This window comes from Colletotrichum karsti, assembly GCF_011947395.1.
Source record: "Colletotrichum karsti strain CkLH20 chromosome Unknown Scaffold17, whole genome shotgun sequence".
Classification (NCBI taxonomy): Eukaryota; Fungi; Ascomycota; class Sordariomycetes; order Glomerellales; family Glomerellaceae; genus Colletotrichum; species Colletotrichum karsti.
This window is the reverse complement of record NW_024065917.1, coordinates 184,532-205,001: the sequence shown is the minus strand read 5'-3', so window position 1 is coordinate 205,001 and position 20,470 is coordinate 184,532. Positions and strand designations below refer to the sequence as shown.

Sequence of the window (20,470 nt, the reverse complement as noted above, 5' to 3'; positions counted from 1 at the left end):
AGTGCCAATGGGATCGGAAGAAATATAAAATGACTTACCATTCACATTGAGAGACAGCGAAGCCCACATAACGGGCTTCCAAGTGTTTTGCGCAAATGCATACTTGGATGTTGATGAGAAGAAGAAGGAAAAAGTCGTCAGATCTCGGCTGAGCTCAACATTTATTTCGTGGATGACTAAGCCATGGGCCTGTCAGGTGGGCTTGGTGGGCCATCCTCGAGGTCAGACAGGGTGATTGCAAGTGAGAACGAGGACTCGCTCGCCGGCTTATCAGCATAGAGAGGTGGAATATGTACGTCTAGTAATTTGGCATGCTGAGGTATCAGGGTATACAGAATGACGCCTTGTACCAACAAATCGAATAGTAGTGACTCCCGAACTAATAGAGTACACACAGAGTCCGTCGTAGTCGGCTTCTACACCATCGCTCCACTCAGGCCGTGTGCCTCAACTCTATTGACCAGCTTCTTCACGTTCGTCCACTCCTCCGCTTTCAAATCCTCCCTGCCGCCGAGTCCCGAGGCTACCTCAAAGACGGTCAGCACTCCATCGATACCTCCCGTAGCCAGGCGCTTGCCCTCAGAAGGTTCCCACGCGACTTTGTTCAAGCTCTTCGCCAACATGGTTCTACCATCCTTGCGAGAGCTTGGCGATATTCTCGCAACGGGCTCCTCAGTCTCCACGGTGATATCCCAAAGCTCGAGCCATCCTGCACCATCGACGAGAGCGAAAACACTCGGCTTGATCGGGGACCATTGAGCGTCGTAGACAACGTCTTCACGCACGAAGTCGATGAGGGGAGACACGGTGGGCTCGCCCCCGGCTGTTGAGGTCGCAGCCGGTGCGCGGACCTTCCAAAGGCGGACACTCCAGTCGAGAGACGACGACAGTACCAGATCGCCGAGATCGACAGGCCCTCGAGCAGGGTGGAAATCGACCGACATGACAGGCGCAGTGTGGCCCTTGTAGCTGACTCTAGCATCCACACCGGCCTTTGCACCAGCCCGGTCGTATCTGTGGCAAGGGAAGATTGTGCCCTCTTCACTACCAACAAGGAAGAATGTGGGGTCGGTCTGCGGGAAACCCAAACATGTCGGGCTGACGTCGTCCAACTTGTAGCCTGGGGGCGCCTTGAGCTCCAGCAGCTCCTGCGGTTGGGCAAACACGTCCATGCTCCAGCCGCAAACCACACCATCCGTAGAAGTCGAGATGATGTTGTTTGCGTTTTGTGTACCGACGATATCGACAGAGTAGATGGGGTGCGTGTGACCATATCCTGTGAGTGGTGTTTTCTGGACGGGCGCCGACTTTGCTCTCATATCCCACAGAAGAACCTGACCACTATACGTTCCACCCACGATGAGATTTTGATGGTACGGCGAGAACTTGGCAGTGAGAACATCTGACTGGGCGTGGAAGACATATTCAGGCCTGTCTCGCAGCGCCAGACTCCAGACTTGGACAAGGCCGTCCGGCTCGTGTGGTGCGGTAGGATTCTTTGTGTACGAAGCCAGCATGAGCTCGGAATGGTGATGTGAAAAGTCGATGCTGCTGATCATGCGCTTCTTGGACCATCTCTCGTCGAAGAACTGGGCCACCTCCTTCACTCTCCTCCGACCCTTGCCTCCAACATTACCACTGTCGTCGTCTTCATCGTCCACGTCTTGGCCTTGAAGTGCGTAGTCGGTAAGAATGTCGTACTCCTGATCCAAAGCCCTTTCAATGACCTTGGTCGATTTTTCCAGGAATTCAGCAAAGTCAGGAGCGCCTGTTACAGCTTCAAGTTCCTCGCCAGTAAGCTTGCGCATGGGGTAATTGGTTTTGGAAGGTGCATCCTGTGGAAGTACCCCATCCTTGAGCAGGTCCAGCGACGCCTTCAGCTCCTCCTCGACCTCTTTCCTGATATCCTGTCTCAACTCCTCTTCCCTGTCGCGTTGTCGACGGCTCAACCGCTTGTTGGGTGTCGACGTCACGGGCGGGTCCTCAGTATCGGAGAGCGACTGGGCTCTGTCGCGGCTAGGCGGAGACCATTCTTCGGCCGTCTGCACTCCTTTGCTGTACGAGTGAACTTCCTTCACGGGAGAAGGCGGGCATTCGTATATAGTGGTAAGCGGTGCCGTGGTCAGGCTCAACTGAACGGGCGCCGCAGCCGGGGCTGGTATCGCTGGCGGTTGTAGGCCACTGGTCGTCGTCGTGAATTCGGAAGCCGCGTCGATGCTCAACTCTCCAGCGCTGAGGACGCTGTTCGGCCGGCTGCCCCTACGAGCCGGCGATGCAGCGCCTCCTGTCGTAGACCCGGGTCTGCTCTCTCCCACAAGACTATTGATCAACGTCTCGATATCGCGACGGTTCTCGGCTCGGCCTGGGATGGGCGACACTAGCTGTATACACATCAGTAACCTGCGCGGGCAGGAAGACTGGTTCAACGAACGTCACCAGGGCTTCCTGTGCTCTGTCTGCTGGCCGTGGCCTGGCTTGCGCGAAGCTCTCGCTGTCGTTTGAGCTCCGCGAGCTTCGCCTTCTTCGCTAGAATTTCATCTCGTCGTTGTTGCATCTTGTTGTCTCCTTATTCCCATGGCGGGACAACACTCGGCGACTGGGTGTGATGAAAGATCCTGGGGACGACCCGACCGTAGGGAATATAGGACGATGTCGCTGTCGCTATACAATCCCTGGGCCAACAACTTGGATAGGCGAAAGATTGGGTTCTGTTGACGAATAGCCAGTGACGACAAATGTTTGGAATTGGTAGCGTCGTTTGGTTTGATGGGGAGTCCTTTCAATGCGCGTTGTCCTTCGCGATTCCAGAAGAACCCCGGGCCCTGTACAAAGGTACCTGAGGTGCCAATACTTTAGATTGCAGAGAGGTACTTCAGCTGCCCCTGCATTAAAGTTGATCGATGGTCCCTCAAAGGTCTGGTGGGCAACAGCCAGCAGCCATTTCCACCGTGAATCAGCTAACCTTGCCTGGTAAAATTAGTGCACGTGATTGGACTACATCGGCAAAGGCCCGGCAAAACCTCCCTAGGTCCCTGCCACTTGCAGCCCGAAGTACCTTAGCAGCCGCTGTAAGCTCCCGCTAGGAAGCTGACTGGGCGCTGCTGGGCTCTGCTGGGCTGGTGTCTCCCGTCCGAGCTCCAGAGGCCCGGAGTGACCTTAGAGCCAGCCAGTGGAAAATCTGCGAGTTTTCCCGAGCATATTTTCAAAACTTCACACCTTGCGTTCTAACGTAATTCCCTCTCGACAGAGCTCCGAATAGGGTCAATTGGCAGCCATTGTCAACCCGCGCACTGTCCTTTCCATCGCTCGCTCCCCTCCGAAAGCAGTCGCGCAATCCAGGCAATTGCCCCCAATGTCTTCCTCAGGAGTTAACGTACGTCCTGCCCGCCATCCTATTCCTCGCCCTCGCCCTCGCCCTCGGCTTGCATCCTTTGATGCGAGACCCCCGGCCACTTGTCCCTCCCTGACCCGACGAGCCTCCATCACCGCCCGACCCGACTCCGAAACCGAAGATTATTACAAAATTGGGAAACACGTTGGCTGATTGATGGATTTTTACAGGTGCTCCGCTACACGGCCCTCGGCCTGGGCATTTTCTACGGCTTCACACACCAGCGATCCATTACCTCAAGCCAGAAGGCCGCGGCCGCCCAGAAGGAGTACGAGCGCAAGGAGAAGTTGATAGAGCAGGCCAAGGCCGAGTTCGCTAAGAAGAACTCGCCCGTCAAGGCTGCGGATGCCGGAGGTGCGTATCTCTCAGTTGGGGGCGTCGCATCAGGACTGCGCAAAACCCACGCGACTCCCTAGACACCTGCGGCGGTAGAAGACGCAAAGCTGACACCATGCACAGTCAACCAAGACCCCATGGACCCCAAGTTTGACCTTGAGGCCTACTTCAACAACTTGGTGAAGCAGAACCCGTGAGGTGGAGGATAGGTTTTGGGGGGAGGACGGCTTGCACAACGGATAGACGGGGTCGGGATCTGGGATACGCCTGCGCAAAAAAGAACGCGAAGAGTCCTACCGAGGGACGCCATAATATGGTCTTTCGGCAGCAGTAGGTGCATGGTTGGCACCACGCCCGACGTCACTGCATAGACATTTTCCTTACGCCTCTGTTTACCCGATGTACATGTGTACAATACGCTTTGCTAGATGAAAACTCCAAGGAACGAGCCATTGGATTCCATCAATCACAATTTCTTCTGTACAACTTTTGGTTCCTTTGGCCTTTGGGGGTAGTGGGCCTCCCTCGAATCTACGTCCTTGGCCGCGTGTCACGATGCTGGGTAATGGTGTTGCTGGGTATCTTCGAGCGGGCAGGGTTGTTCGACGCGTTCCGAGGCATGGACCTTCTGAGGTTTGAGTGTGAGGTGGTTTGAGCTTATCGTGGAAGAGCCACGTGAAGGCACCGTCCGCCATATCTTGTGGTCACCACCTTAAGCGAGTCCGTTCCTCGATGCAGAAGCTTGCGTCTGGCGGCATAACATTTCAACGAGTACAAAAGTCGTAACCAATGCTTCCTCTCAATCAAGACTGTACACCTTTTTACTAAGCCTTTATTTAACCTGGCACGATACCACCATCCCGTCACGTCACGGCCGAGATCCGGAGCACCGGGCACCCCGGATTCCCAGCCCTGGGAAATCCTTAGTCCGAGGCACGTGACCCCCACATCACCTTCCGTCACTGACGGAAGCCACGACTCCCACAGCTGCCAGTGGGACGCGGACTGAACGGCTCGGCTCCATCTGGCCCGTGCACCACGCCCCTGCACAACCGATTCAGTCGCAGAAGCTCCAAGCTGTCCTTCTCAGGTCCCTGGTGAGACAGGTGGTCGTCGCCAGCTACAATACTGAGTACGCAATCTTCAACCTTCACGGCCACTGCCTCTTCACTATTCGCGGCCACAATGACGGCCCAACCTCTGGAAGCCCTCTCCGGAGGCAGCGCACAGAACACGAGAGCTCTTCTTAGAGTTATTATTCTGGGCTTGATCGCAGCTGCCGCCATTGCTAGCCGTCTTTTCTCCGTCATTCGTAAGTGCCCCTCGACACGATGCTTCAGAGTCTCCTTTCCACCCGCCAGCTCCAATTGGCGGGTGAGAGGCGGCTCAATCGCGATATTCTGCTGTGACGAGTATGATGCTGACTTCAATTGATCAGGCTTCGAGAGTATTATCCACGAATGTCCGTTCCCCTCGTGCGACCTCCTTCCCGCAGCTCCATACTAACCCGTCGCAGTCGACCCCTGGTTCAACTTCAGAGCGACCAAATATCTTGTGGCCAATGGATTCTACAAGTTTTGGGATTGGTTCGATGACCGCACATGGCATCCTCTTGGTCGGGTTACTGGAGGAACTCTCTACCCTGGTCTCATGGTGACCAGCGGCGCCATCTACCACGCGCTTCGAGCTCTTACCGTCCCCGTCGATATCCGCAACATCTGCGTCCTCCTTGCGCCCGCTTTCTCCGGCCTTACGGCTTACGCTGCCTATCTTCTCACAAATGAGATGACCACCTCGCCCTCGGCCGGTCTCCTTGCCGCTGCCTTCATGGGCATTTCCCCCGGTTACATCTCGAGATCCGTTGCCGGCAGTTACGACAACGAGGCCATCGCCATTTTCCTTCTCGTCTTCACCTTCTACCTGTGGATCAAGGCATTGAAGCTGGGCTCCATGCTTTGGGGAGCTCTTTGCGCCCTCTTCTACGGTTACATGGTCGCCTCCTGGGGTGGTTATGCCTTCATCACCTGCATGCTGCCTCTGCATGCCTTGACCTTGGTCTGCATGGGCCGTTACAGCACCCGCCTCTACGTCAGCTACACCACGTGGTATGCCTTGGGTACTTTGGCCAGCATGCAAATTCCCTTCGTCGGCTTCTTGCCTGTTAAGACCAGCGAGCACATGCCGGCTCTGGGTACGTCGAATAATCGCTCCATGATGTATGCCACTAACACAGTACAGGTATGTTCGGTTTCCTGCAGCTGATTGCCTTCATCGACTACGTGCGAAGCGCTATTCCCAGCCGTCAGTTCCAGACCTTCCTCTACACCTTCCTGGCTGCGACTTTCGGCCTGGCGCTGGCTGGTCTGGTGGCCTTGACTTCCCTTGGCTACATTGCTCCTTGGGGCGGTCGTTTCTACTCTCTGTGGGATACTGGATACGCCAAGATCCACATTCCCATCATCGCCTCCGTCTCTGAGCACCAGCCTACCGCGTGGCCTGCGTTCTTCTTCGACCTCAACCTGCTTATCTGGCTCTTCCCTGCTGGTGTTTACCTCCTCTTCCAGGACCTCAAGGATGAGCACGTTTTCGTCATCGTCTATGCGCTCTTTGGCAGCTACTTCGCTGGTGTGATGGTGCGCTTGATGCTCACCCTGACCCCCATCGTGTGTGTCGCGGCTGCCATCGCTGCTTCGCAGATCCTGGATACCTACATGGTCGCCAAGTCTCCCAACCCCGAGGAGTACAAGGGCGATGAGGCTGTCGAGGCGACTCCCAAGAAGGCCAAGCAGGGTGGACTCAAGTCGACCAGCAAGCCCCTTGTCGGCATCTACACCTTCCTGTCCAAGGGTCTTGTTGTTGGTGGAATGTCCATCTTCCTCCTGCTGTTCGTCCTCCACTGCACCTGGGTTACCTCCAACGCCTACTCGTCGCCCTCCGTCGTTCTCGCTAGCAGAATGCCCGACGGAAGCCAGCACATCATTGACGACTATCGTGAGGCGTACCAGTGGCTGCGTCAGAACACCAAGGAGGACGCCAAGATCATGTCCTGGTGGGACTACGGCTACCAGATTGGTGGCATGGCTGACCGCCCTACTCTGGTCGACAACAACACCTGGAACAACACCCACATTGCCACCGTTGGTAAGGCGATGAGCTCCCGCGAAGAGGTCAGCTACCCCATCATGCGCCAGCATGAGGTTGACTACGTGCTCGTCGTCTTTGGCGGTCTCTTGGGCTACTCAGGAGATGACATCAACAAGTTCTTGTGGATGGTCCGTATTGCTGAGGGTATTTGGCCTGAGGAGGTTCAGGAGCGCAAGTTCTTCACGCCCCGCGGCGAGTACAGAGTTGACGATGGCGCCACCGAGACCATGAAGAACAGCTTGATGTGAGTAAAATAGATACACACCTTCAGATTGACTCCACTGACACATGCCACAGGTACAAGATGTCCTACTACAACTACAACTCGCTCTTCCCTCAGGGCCAGGCCCAGGACCGTGTCCGTGGTGTTCGCCTTCCTGACGTTGGACCCACCCTCAACACCTTGGATGAGGCTTTCACCAGTGAGAACTGGATCATCCGTATCTACAAGGTCAAGGACCTTGACAACGTCGGCCGTGACCATGCCGCTGTTGCTGCCTTTGAGAGAGGCCAGAAGAAGAAGGCGCTGAAGAAGAAGCGCGGCCCCAGAGTCCTCAGAGTGGACTAAGTCGGTAGTTCCCCAGCACAACTACCTCGAGAGCATTTCTCAATTTCTTTGTATCAGGACTGGGATAAGGTGGTCATAGATTCCACTTGTAGACAAAAAAGCACACTCTGGTAAATGTACACTACTTGATCATGACTGTTCTTTGTGCAAATCTTTCTGTTGATCTGATGAGATGCCATGTGCGACCTAGAACAGCAAGATCAGCAAATGCCCTCTACCGGTTCAGGTAGGATGGAACATCACGAGGCCTCATCACAAAGTTGTAGTCATCAAAGCCCTAAGCCCCTGAGCCTATTTCCACATCATTTCTTCTTGCTCGATCTTTCTTTCTGCTTGTCTTCCTCGCCACCATCATTCGCTTCTGTGGTCAACCAATTCCGCCAATTCGATTTTACTGCCATCTTTGCCATTCATTTCTCCAGACTCGAGATACACAGTCGACACCAGTATCGATAGGGGTAAAGTGATTTGGGCTGGTACGATACCGCCCTTGCGACATCCATGGCTAGACTCTGGAACATCCTCAGGGAGAGGGCCGAAGGGGATGCAAAGCCAAACATCTCTCGGATGGGAGCATTCCACCGGCACCGCAATCCTAATCGGTACGTTCGATATTAATTCCTAAAAAAAAGTTAGCTCCTGCCTTTTTTCCTCCTGAGCCAGTTTGTTGGGAGTTCTGGTCTGGGTTTTCTCAGGAAGGAGCTTGTCTGGTCCACTTTTTCTGGCAACACCTCACCTTCCTCCCCTTCAACCCTACTTCGGATTTTGGCCAGAAAAACAACACCCGAGGGACAGGCCTAGAATCTCTGATATTGCTTACTGACGCCGCACCAGAATCGCGCACGCTTTGCAAGAAGTTACAGCAGCGAGAGGGAATATGGCGCCGAGAGAGCGAGCGCTGGCTCTCAAAGCCGGAACGGAGCCCTCTCGCCCTCACAGTGAGTTTCTTCACCAGGCCGATTGGCAACAGATTCAACTGACCGTATCCGAGTGGCCTTACGCAATAGCTTGCATGATCAGCGACCTCGTCACCGAAACGACGATGAGTACGAGCGAAAGGGTCGAGAGGAAGAGCCTCGTCGCAGACGGATCAGATCAAGCCGTGCCTCAACTGGCCCGAAGGCACTCTCGCAGCCTGTCGCGAAGAACGCCGAAGGAGCCGTTCACGGTCATCATGTGCTCTCCATCCCTCAAAAAAGATTCATGCTTCATCCGAATGACTCTGATCTGAGCCTCGTCGCATCTGCTACCAACTATGCATCATCGGTGGCGCAAGTCCAAGACGATTGCCGGGTCACAGGCTCTACCCATCCCAATGTCGACATGAAAGAAGACGAGATGAACGGCAGAAGAGTGAAATCTCGCGACTAGGAGTCCGAGATCCCCGTTCACCTCGACGACAACAATGATGGCTACTACTGTTGCGATTGTGGTATTCGCCGGTCCGATGAGCATCACAAGATCCGAAAATTTCGTCTCGGAGAGCCAGACTGGCGCAACTTTTGCAGCTCATGCCACGAGAAGCACCTGGCTAGTCGCGATCACAAGAAGCTCAAGCAGTACGGCCATTTCTGCTTCGGTTGCGGCTTTGCTAGATCTTCTCGCTTCAACAAGGAGCATCCCATCCAACGTGGCCAGAAGCCTGTCAAAAACTTCTGCTCCCACTGCATGAAGCGAAGATCCAAAAGGGCTACCATCCCCACGGAAACTGTGCTCGGATTTGTAAGTTCTTGCAGTTCATCCCATGATAGATTCTCCTCACTGACACGCGCAAGTCATCTGATGACAGCGATTCTGGTTCGGACGAAGATTCGGATGAGCATCTCCGTGCGCAGACATCGAAACCTTCTGCCCAGCATCGGACCGCTGAAGATGAGTCTGAGAGCGTGGCTAAGTCCAGTCCTCCTGAATACCTGGGCAACACTACCAGTTCCCGCCGCGAGTCGATTGACGTGTCTCCGTCGGCCTCTGTTCGGTATCGACTGCACAAACGTCGATCTGTCCGTGAGACCACCGTCACCGATGAGAACGACGCCGCTTCCCAGGACTCCGTCTCTGTCGCTGGTGATGATGTGGTCTCCGAGATCAGCAACAACTACCACTCGCCCTTGGTGGAGGAAGCTCCCGACACGTCAACCCTCGAGCCAGACGTTGCGCAGGTGGCTGCTCCCGCCGCTGGTTTGGCAACTTCCAATCAAGTTCCCCTTGCACCTCGAACACCTAGCCCGCAAACGACACCCAAGGCGCGGCCCAAAATTGTGAAGGATAGTGCTCTCGGATCTTCGTTCTGCTCCGAGCAGGATTCGCCCTCCAAACGGGCCACCTTCAACGAGCGTGTCGAGGTTCGCACATCCCCGACTTACTGGCAGAGACAGCACTCACAAAACGATGATTGTTACTCGAACTTTCTCCACGAGCAGTACCATGAGGATCTTCGCGACGGAAACAAAGCTATTCCGCTGAATGACCCTTTGAAAGATCCAGACGGATTCTCGGCGAGACGCTTCCAAGTACCCTGCACCGAGCCGCCCCGTTACAACCCGGACGAAGAGAGCTTCAATTCCTGGAGCACGCCTTCCACCGGATACGATGCCTTTGCGACTACTAAGGGAGGATGCAACAACAGTCCGCTCGCGGGACTCGGTTCCAACGCCCGATCGCGCTCATACAACACGCACGACGAGCCCTTCTCCAGCCTCCGCGATCGCGACCCAGACTTGTTTGATGAGCAGAGATTCGACCCTCGTAACAGACAGTCGCAGCCGCGTACCAACCAAGGCTCTTACTGCAATCAAGGAAAGGAGAACCAGCCTTACTCGACAACCTTCGCAGCATCCGCTGATGGTTTTTCATCGCACAATCACTCTGCATACCACGATGGCTTTGCTGGATCTCATACCACGAACTGGTCCTCTGGCTACGGCAGCAACTCCTTTGCCAGCCACGCCAAGCCTTCTCACGAAGATGCTTCTGCCACTTGGGACACCCCGACACCTCAGACTTCTTCATTCTCAAACCAGCCTGGCTCAAAGTGGTTCGATCAGCCTACCGGAGATGCCAACCATACTCAACAACACCACCAGCCGCGATTTGCACGCAAGTCTTGGGGAAAGAAGCCATCTCACACTCATGGTACCTCGAACCAGTTCAAGAGTCAATTCTCAACCAGTGGCGCTGACTACTCGGCTCAGCAAGAGCCGAAGTGCACGTACGAAACTTCCGAAGGTGTCGCTCACTCATTCGAGTTTCCTAGTGCCACCAGTGGCACTCAGTCCTCGCTCAGTGAGCCCCAGCTCCCTCCTACCGGTTTTGCTATGGAAATCCCGGACGACATGTCCGAGACGGATGTACAGACCATGTTCATCCCCGGCTACGACGACTACGTCCCTTGCCGGGCGACAGACTCGGCCTAAGACGCTGTCACCAGACCTTTATTATTGATATCAGCCCATTCTTACACACAATGTCTGAAACTTTCTCGCTCGGCACCGGCGTCCTGCCATCCAGAAGTTCAGCTTCTCGACGACGGCGTTACAGCTGTGCGACGACGAAATCATATTGTCGACTTTACTTTCTGCGTGCACAAGATTTGCAGAAACTGCTACGGAATAGTTCAAGTTTTTCTTGTCCGACTTTTATTTCTCTTTTTGCATGTTATTTTTGTCTTTCACCTTGATTATTCCCGCCTCAGAACACCGCGACGACCGACCGGGAACGCACTAATTCGACGACGCAACCTCTTTCCCGCTTTGCCCTCACACTTCACGGAACGCCTCCACGCAACTTTGCGCATGAATTGCCGCGGACAAACCTGACCTACACTCTCTGCCGATGCGCGAGGCATCACCCCAGTTGCGAGACCACGACAAGCATCAGAACACTGAATCTTTGGGCATGGGTCCAGCCATGGGCGGCCACGTTTTTTCTATTCACGCAAGGAATCGGGAATCTGTCTTTGGGCTAGCATACTTGGAGTTGGTTGGCGAGAAAGAAGACGCGATGGCTTGGGAACGTATAATTGGGTCTTCTGCGACCTGAGGATTCTAGACCGTCGTGTGGACCCATTGAATTGTCCCTCCTTGGAAGGATGAAAGAAAGGCTTTCAGTTGTACTTAGATAGTTACAGTCTTACCGAAACAAATATGGATTAGCTTACGAATGTTGGTCTCCCTGCCGGATGTCCACACTCGTGATCACCACTGGACTAGGTTGAGCGCCCTCGCCATGGAATCCTCTCCAATGTCCGCACTCTTGTAAACCGAGGCGCAAAAGAACAGGGCCCCACCTTCTCGGACGTTTCCATGGTTCTTCTCTTTGCATTTTCATTGAAAGCGTTGCACATATTTCTTCCATACTGGACGTATCTTACGCTTCCGCGCAATAGGTACACACGATGAGACCACACCCATCGCAGCATCTCGAGGCAGGCGCAGCTTCTTGTAAAGGGATATATATATATATTTGGAATCAGCGGCCCAGGGCTTCACTCGATCCAAAGACAAAGTAGTCGAACGAGGAATGGCTTCTGCGCAAAGAAATCCCGAAAGAACCTGCGCAGTCAAATGTAGTATCGAGAATACTCGACCGACAAGAGAACTAGGGATGGACAATTTTAAGGACAATGCAGTCTTGACCCATGGCATAGTTCATGATTACCCTGCACCAACCCTGCCAGCAAATGCCAATATTCCGTGGACGATCTTCCAGAAATCCTTGAGAACAGGGAGCAGTCGAGCAGAAATGCCGCTTGGCGAGTCAAGCAAGCGCCAACGTCGGAAGGTTCTATAAGACTGAGTTGAAATGTACGTAAGAACTGCTGTGGAAGCACGGTGCTGGGCATACCGAACGTATTTGAAGCTCATCGCTCGGGAGGGACAAGTCGGTCTTGAAAATAATCGAATCGCCAGGGCATGTTCGTTGCATGCTTGAAAAGGTCTCAGACCCTATTCAAGATACTCAGCATCCATCGTCATTGGCAGATGTTGGAAGTGAAGAGCCTGGGCGTCAGCCGTTCACCGCCGTTGCTGCTCGTTACCCGGCAGTCATTGTTTCGCAGACGTATACCTTGGAGACATTGTTCGATTTAGTTAAACTCGTTTATGAGCCGCTTCATACAGAGCGTTCTTTTGATGAAATATGAAGGTTACTGGACGAGAGCAGCTATAAAGGTCTACACGCTCATCGATTGTGTTGTCTCCATGATTGATATTTTCAAAGCTTACGCCTTACTCGTTGACTTGAAGGAGATAACTCCAAGCACTGAACATTACCCAAAACCAAATTAATGTCACGGGGATTCGACGGCTGTGACAGCGCTATGTAAGGTGCCGCTGTCTTCTTGGGTTTGTGAGAAATACAAACGAAAGCAATATCTGCGAGTATCTCGTCGCTCAGATTGTACCTACAAGACCAGGTATAAGAGTCAGATTGACCGCAAGCTTATTTCTCCTCGGCCATTCCTTCAACGGCTTGACTTCTGTGTCGAGCAGGTGAACATCATGCTACTTGAGTCAACGTTCGCAATTCTGTTATGCAGCATAGTAGCAAGAAAGCTGGCGAGGATCTCTTTCTCAAGACAGAGTTTCACTGAAGCCTGTTGTTTCCGGGTGTTTCTCCTCGAGTATTAGTGTGTTGTCGCTAGTTTCTTGCAACCCCCTCTATGTAACCCATGTCAGCCGAGAATAGCATACTAGCCTATAGACGAGCAGAAACTGAGCCAGCACTGAGTTTACAACATCGAGAGAACCTTCAAAAACCTAGCTCAGATAGATCAAAGTTCGTTTCGACGTGAAACTGCTCACCGCCTCGTTACACAGCGGAGTTCGCCAGGTTAAGACTCACGACTTTCCAGTTTCCGGTGGGACCAGGACATAACATACGAAAAAAGTTGATTGTCTTGAACGGCGTCCAGTATTCTTTACAGATACTGCCATAATGATATATAAGTATGTCCAAAGAGAAATTAATGCTATTAGCCAAACATTGGGCTGTTGGTAGCACGTCATTCCAGTCTTCGTACTAGGTACCGGCGCCGTGACTATCAACTTCAACCGTCGAGACGTCTCTGGTGGGTAATTGCTCTGCCCGCGACTTGAATCAGACTCAATATCCCTTTTCATCTTGCCTGACGTATTCTGTGGAGAATACCTTCAAGAAAGGGTTCTTGTCTTGCTAATAACGGAGGAGAAAAAGAAAAGCACGCTCGAGCACACAGCCAACCGTCACCATGTCCTCAGGTTCCTCCTCAGATACGTGTTCCAAGACCACCCACCATAAGAAGTCGAGAGCTGGTATGGACGAAAATCGAGTTTTGATGGAGCTTGACGAGAAAATAGACGCCGTCCATCTCTTTTATATCACCGACAACGCGGGGCGATGGAATAGACAACACACAACTCCAATTGGCTCCATGATCTCCCACCGCAACTTGAGGTAGCTTGCCGACGCAGAAGGATAAGATACCGGCTTATTACACGCTGTAAAAGCCGGTTTAAGCCGGCGTCGTGGTACTTATTATTATCTTCTCCGTATCACCTTGGCCTTTCTCCTCTCAACACCAATGTAATCAAGCGATGACAAATGACGCCTGGTATTCTAGTGAGTATGTCCTCTCGGCACTGTCTAACGGTCTCGTTCGCTTCGCCCTTTGAGTCTCTTCATCGACAACCGACCTATGCCATCGCCCTCGGCGAACGTACAGATGTACCGACGTCTTCGGTACTCATCGTCATCGAGGTATCCATGGGCACGATACTAGCAGGACATCTAATCCCACCCAGCCAGTGCCTCGTCTGATTGATGAACGTTGGGACAGAATACAGAGAGGTTGTCGGTTCCAGATGTGATAAAGCCAAGCCATATGCCAAACACGGAGCTGCAGACTTGTGAGTTGTCTGCTCCACGCAGATGTTCCACGCCGTAAATTGTCTTCTATACTCGCGCTCATGTGTAGTCTGCTTGAGGCAGCTGTCAAGTCGCATCCAGTAATAGGACTGCCTTTTCCATCCAGCTGCTCGTGTCATGCGCTCTAAGAGAGACGATGTTAATATAAACCGCAACACAGCGGTTTTGGGAACAAATCAGCCCGCGGTAACAAGAATAGAGAACATGATGGAATTGCCGATGATTAGACACTGGAAAAAAACTGTTACTAGTATTCAAAGACTCTAAGTCTCTCTATTTTACATTACGTATCATTGGTCTCTGTAGAAGAACCTACTCCCTGAATAACCACCCCTTTGCTGGGGGAATACATCCTCGAACGTTTCGCACCTCATTGCCGTTGATCTTCCCGCTTCCTAGCAGCCTTGGCGTATCGCAAGTAAGACAATCTGATATCATATAAAATACAGCCGGTGTCTTTGGAACCGTTCAGGCCACATACTGACTGGGGCCTTTCTCGAGTCCTGGCTACAGCTGCGTAGTTCCAACTCCTTCGACTACTTGCGCCTCTGTCTCGAAAACGCGTTGAAACTCACGGACTTCGAAGACATACCGCCAACCCTCCGCCGTCGCCAGTGTATCCGACAGCAAGAATAACCAAAAAGAAGCGCCCGACGGTAGTTATTGCCACCCCTCAGAAACGTGGAGACGTAGGTCCGGGACATGTGGCTCAGCGACAGGCTGACTTGAGAGTCTGGGAAGCAAGTCAGAGAAAAGCATCACCAACATCTCTATTTTCAGAACGCAACAGCCGGGCATGTCGTCAAACACTCAGACCCCTTTGAGAGACCGTGAAATATCCGTCACATCAAGAGCAATATATAGAGCCGGCCTCGGGATTGGTCGCCGTTTGAAGGCGTGGCGCCACACCACGATATCGACACTGCAACAACGCCAACTACATCGCTGGATAGCTTACGACAGAAGCGCCCCTTTGATGTGAACGAAGTTGTCCCGATTAGATCTGCGAGCATAGTTTACCGTTGCAAGATGGATGTTGATGTGACATGTAGACTGCCGGAACACCACTTGAGTCAACTGATGCTGGGCATGTTTGTTAATGGAGTCGAAAAAGTACCGAGAGACAGACAAGCAAAGCGGTCAAGACCTCGGCCAACTTACATGAATCTTACGCTGCCCAGGACCGCTTCACACATGCTAATAAGTGCCCGCAAACCTCTCAGCTTATCCTTAATTGTGACTTGCTCATGATGCGACTTAAAAACTAAGAGCCCGCCCGTCATGGATGGGATACTAACAATAATTCCTCCCCTCATTATCCTTCCGTACCCAACCCCAGGGTATCTAAATTTTCCCATGCAATGAGAAGCCAACTCTTCATCCTGAAGATAAAACACTCGCACGCATTCTCCAGCCGCCGTCAATCATGCTGTAAACCCAACCGCGCGTGAGATATGCAGTTTCTCAAACCCCGCACCCTCCATTCTTTGAAGTAATCACTAAACTTCCTTTTCTTGCTCTTGCGTTTGCAATTGGCCTCGTCTCCCTCCGTGCGACTCTTCTCCATGCAATTCATCCATGTGATTCTTGAATATTCGAGGAGCTGGCATGGGACCCGTTCTGGCCAGCCTCAAAGCCTCAACCTAAGAGGGATTGGAGCCAACATCGAAGCCCTGACATGTTGCCTGAGCATCTCGTTCGGAAAGTCCCCGTAGCACATGGTCATGACGCCCCGGGCTGCCTGAAACTCCACATAGTCCTACTTGAGCTGCTTCAGAATCTCGGTCAAGAAATCCTCGAAACTGAGGGTGATGTATCCATCGCGGTCTTCGTCGTACTTTTTGAAAACGTCCGTCATGCGCTTGAGAGAGATACAGGCCTGAACGAAGAGGTCAAAAGACATGACACCTTCATTGCGCTTGTCGTATGTACGGAACAGCAGCTCAACAAAGCCTGGGCTGAGGCGGTAGCGGAAGGCGACGAGAGCGTTGCTGAATTCGGGGAGCGAGATGTTGCCGGAACGGTCGGCGTCGAAGCGGTCAAAGAGGGTGCGCCAGGACGCGAGGAAGGACCACAGGCCGCAGAATTCGGCGAAACCAATCGTGCCGCTGCGGTCGGAGTCGAACATGCGAATCATCATGCGCACTGTCTGGGGGTCGAAGGCGGTCCAGTCACCGTTGACGAGGGCTGTGCTAAGCTCGCGCTCGGAAAGCTGGCCGGTGCCTGCTGATTGTTAGATGATGCGCTCTGAAATGTTCTCGGCATCGCCTACCGTCTTTGTCGACAGCCCGGAACAAAGGCAGAAGAGTCGGGTCGGCGCCGTCGGCCATTTCGGGGGCAGGAGATGGAGGCGGTCTCGAGTTGGGGGGCGGGCGGTTTTGCATGGCAGTCGGCCGGGGGCCGCCGGTGGGAGGAGGAGAAGTTGCGCCGTAGATAGGATTGGGGCTATGTCGGCGGTCGTCGCGAGGGTCGGGGCGGCGGTAGTCGTCGCGGGGAACGGGCGGAGGCGGCTTGCTCTCGTAGCGTGGCTGCTGTTGAGGAGGTCTCTGGGCCTGAGCTGGGGCAGGGCCGCCCTTCTGCAGAATAGTCAGTATTTCTGGGGAGAGGAGATGTATAGTTTGATGAGGTCGGCGACGCGGGCGATAGCGACGAAATGAAATAAAGAGGGCGATTGCTAGCGTGGGATAAGGGCGACAATTGTCACGGACGTACCTGCTCGGGCTCCGCGAACCTGGTAGGGTGTTAGCATGGCGGGGTAAAATAGATTGCAATGAGGGGCTACTGCGAGTCGTTGAATACGCACCTAGGGAGTTCGTCGGGGTTGTAAGGTCTGTTGTAGGCCATTGCGACTTTTGTCTGAGGCGCGCGGACTGGCGATGAAAAGTCCAAGATGACGGAGAGCGGTGGGAAAGGCCTTGTTGGGGGAGTCGACTCGGGCGAAGCTCCTGGATTATATGAAGTTGCAGAGGTGGGGGGGACTTCTGCGGTGGACGGAAGGGGAGCCGCAGGACCTGAGCTACCTATGTACCTCCGAAGCGCGCAAGGCAAAATAAATCTAGGTACGAAGCACGCAGCGGCGGAGAGTAGGGGTCTCTAACGTCAGGCGGCAGGCGGCAGTCGGCACGCCTAGAGTCAGACAGGTAGGGCTGCTTGGTTAGGCTGCGTTGCGGCGGAGGCTGTGAACGTGCCAATCGGGCCCCGAGCACAGCGCAGTCGTGAAATGGGTTTCAGCCGCACTGCTGTAATATGAGAGCGAGGCTTGGGCTGAAAGGTTGACGTTGCTGTAATTTCGGTCGCAAATTGCTGTTTTTTCGCGAGGCTTTCTTTGATGTCTGGTCGCTATTTGCCGAATTGGCTTGTAGGAATGCTCAGAGAAGACACGAGAACTGTAAGGCTTATCTGGCCTCGAACAGGGAAGCCAACACCTCGGCAGACGGAGCCGGACGGTTTTCTTGGGGTCGGGGTTGAGCGGCGGCGCAGAATGGCACGGGCGGACGGTGAGGGGGAATTGGATGCAGGGTAATCAATGCTGAGAAGGGCGTTTGCGCCCGAGGGATGAATAAGATGAATACTCAGTGCGAGCGATGCTGGGTTGGACTGGATCTGAAGCTGAAGCTGAAGATCCAGAGTGTGGGTGGTTTGCGACAAAACAGACGCCAGAAGTAAATCAGACGGGATGAACAGGCGATGATGGCAAGACAGCCTATCGAGTGGGCTTTGTTACGAAATCGGATCCTGGGGGATACAACTAAAAACAGAATATGCTCCAGCCAAGGATGTGCTCAGGTGAGGAGAAGTGTGAATCAGGATGGGAAAAGAGGGTATCAATTCCCCGATTTCGACATTTCCACGCGGCCTTGGTATCTTCCAAGTTTGCTGCACGTTGTTCTTTCTCTCCTTCTGGAACATTACCGGGACGGCAAGTGGAAGGGATTGACCGACGGGATGAGTGCCCGTGATGAGATGAAGAGTGCCCTGGGATTCTTCCCTTGCCAGTTGGTGGCTTTCGCTTTCGCAATGGAACCCCGCCACACCGTCCGCGTCCGCGTCACAGTCCCGCTGTGGACTTCCAGGCCCACTATCGGATTGCATTGTGGATTCCTGGGAGTCATTCTCGAAGCAGTCACGATCCAACGCGACACCGAAGAACCGCTCACAGGGCGGCCGAACGTCACGAGGAGGCGAGCAGGGAGCATACCTGCTGCGGCGAGTCCGGCTCCGAGACTACATAGTACGGCGACCGATGGAATGGATCCATCTGATGGGGTCCCGGTCTTGGCTTGGGTTGCCAATAGTCACCGCGGAGTATTAACTCGATTTCCGGGGACCGTATTGAGGGCATCCGATATCGTGTCGTTATACGCGGCGAAACAATTCGTATCTTGACTAACAAGTCCCTTCGTTTCCTTTTCCCTCTCAAAAAAAGTGCAATGTATCCACAAAAAGACGACCCCTAGGTAAGGTACCCAGGAGACTCTCATCGTCTCGGGACCGGGTATTGATACGATGGAGATACAGATCGTGAGGTGGAAAAGGGGGGACCCGAGCACTTTATCTCAGCCTACGAGCCCGGTGACCCGGCGCAGCTTCTTCTCCTCTGCTGGAGCTGGGTCTCTCTTCCCACCATCGTCACCAATGCTCATCACACATGTCTGAGGAACGAATTGGAGGGCGGTGTTAGGGCGATACGTACTCCAGACACAGTCACACGCATCACACACATTCTTTTTTACTCCCTTCTCCTCATACACCGACACCTAGCCTGCACACCGGGCCGGACGGCATGGCATCTGAAATCCGAGGTGGTGGTGGTGGTGGTGGTGGTGGTGGTTGAGGTAGATTGTTGTATTCCCATTTAAGCTTAATTTAGTCAAGGCGGTCGTCAACACCTGAGATGATCTGTCCAGTTGGAAGGGGCCATTTCCAGTCTCATCCGAAACTCACTTCGACCTCGTCTTCAAGCCGATATCCCTCAACTCTTTACAAAAACAACAAGCAACGACTCTCAGTAGCCTTCAACGGCCCATCGTGTAAGCGTGACCAGTGACGACCCCGTCCAAGCATCACCCGTATCCGTACCACCCTAACAAAACCCTTTTTGCCTTTTTCCCTTCCATCCTTCCATTCAGCATTCCACCCCAGCTCATTCCGCCCCACCAACAGCCCCCCGGCCCACGCCCCTCCCCAGAGCGCCGAGCCTCTTGCACGGGACGCCGGCAAGCGGGATTGCGTATGCTTTCCCAGCTTTGCAGCTTCCATTCGCGCACCGCACCGCACCGCTCAACTCGCCTTGCCTTGCCTTGCCCAACTTTCTCGAACACATCGAACCTTTTTGTGTCTTCCTCTATTACCTCGCTTGCCCTCGCCCTCATCTCGTTCCTCCTCTTCTTCTTCCTGCCACGTATGTGACCCTCTTCCTCGCTTTCTCCCTTAACCCTTGCCCTTCTCACCGTGCCGTTTCCACTTCGTCTCGTTTTCGTTTTAGACCACATCTCATCTCTCCTTCCTCATCCTTCTCGAACTTTTCCTCGTTCACACTTTCATCTTTCCCTCCTCTTTCTCACACTCCATACCTCATACCCTTCCCCCTTCCCTTTTGATACCCGTGTATCCGTACATCTGCTTATTGTGTGTATTTATGTCTTGTGTGTTGTGTGTGTGCGTGCCGTCCCCATCTGCGGTGTCTCGATATGTGTGTACGCGCGGCTTTGGAGGGGTCTTGCAACGTCCCGCCCGCTCCCGCCGTTGCGGCCTGCCGCTTTCGGGTGCCACCAACGGCTCGTACAGCATTCTCGGCCCATCTGGCCACCCTAGGCAAGTGCCTTGGAAATCCGAGATGGATCACCGAGCTGGGCCTTCCGCCGTTTGATTCTTTGTGCGTCTCGCGCAGACCGAAACGAGTTACACAAGAGTGTGACTGAATTTATCGGAAAACTCCTTCAAATTCTAGGGATGGCGATCTCTTCTTACTCTCTAGATATCGCCTCCAAACCTCAATGACAGCACCTTAGTCTGGGCTGTCACTTCTCATAACCTCACCATCTCATACCATCTCATCTCACACCACCAAGAAAAGACCGTCTCTCCTTCTCCAGACAGTGGACTAATCTTACACCAAAAGCTCCGAG

The 20,470-nt window shown here is 53.5% G+C and overlaps 5 protein-coding genes across 5 annotated transcripts; 3 read left to right on the top strand and 2 right to left on the bottom strand.

The window, feature by feature from the left end:
• Nucleotides 1-416: 416 nt before the first annotated feature.
• CkaCkLH20_05872 (uncharacterized protein) lies at nucleotides 417-2,554 on the bottom strand (the record flags this gene model as incomplete). Its single annotated transcript, XM_038888589.1, has 2 exons — nucleotides 417-2,381; nucleotides 2,432-2,554. 2 exons carry the CDS (start codon nucleotides 2,552-2,554, stop codon nucleotides 417-419), a joined length of 2,088 nt encoding a protein of 695 aa, XP_038745925.1.
• Nucleotides 2,555-3,265: 711 nt separating this feature from the next.
• Nucleotides 3,266-3,924, top strand: CkaCkLH20_05871 (mitochondrial f0 subunit e; the record flags this gene model as incomplete). The annotated part of the gene is made up of 3 exons (XM_038888588.1): nucleotides 3,266-3,373; nucleotides 3,562-3,745; nucleotides 3,851-3,924. 3 exons carry the CDS (start codon nucleotides 3,266-3,268, stop codon nucleotides 3,922-3,924), a joined length of 366 nt encoding a protein of 121 aa, XP_038745924.1.
• Nucleotides 3,925-4,912: 988 nt separating this feature from the next.
• Nucleotides 4,913-7,439, top strand: CkaCkLH20_05870 (oligosaccharyl transferase stt3 subunit; the record flags this gene model as incomplete). Its single annotated transcript, XM_038888587.1, has 4 exons — nucleotides 4,913-5,039; nucleotides 5,244-5,918; nucleotides 5,966-7,115; nucleotides 7,169-7,439. 4 exons carry the CDS (start codon nucleotides 4,913-4,915, stop codon nucleotides 7,437-7,439), a joined length of 2,223 nt encoding a protein of 740 aa, XP_038745923.1.
• A 501-nt stretch (nucleotides 7,440-7,940) lies between these two features.
• Nucleotides 7,941-10,852, top strand: CkaCkLH20_05869 (uncharacterized protein; the record flags this gene model as incomplete). Its single annotated transcript, XM_038888586.1, has 5 exons — nucleotides 7,941-8,041; nucleotides 8,274-8,377; nucleotides 8,431-8,732; nucleotides 8,811-9,161; nucleotides 9,215-10,852. The coding sequence occupies 5 exons, from the start codon at nucleotides 7,941-7,943 to the stop codon at nucleotides 10,850-10,852; spliced, it is 2,496 nt and encodes an 831-aa protein (XP_038745922.1).
• Nucleotides 10,853-16,101: 5,249 nt separating this feature from the next.
• CkaCkLH20_05868 (calcium binding modulator protein) lies at nucleotides 16,102-17,186 on the bottom strand (the record flags this gene model as incomplete). Its single annotated transcript, XM_038888585.1, has 4 exons — nucleotides 16,102-16,565; nucleotides 16,615-16,918; nucleotides 17,055-17,073; nucleotides 17,146-17,186. 4 exons carry the CDS (start codon nucleotides 17,184-17,186, stop codon nucleotides 16,102-16,104), a joined length of 828 nt encoding a protein of 275 aa, XP_038745921.1.
• Between the last annotated feature and the right edge of the window lie 3,284 nt (nucleotides 17,187-20,470).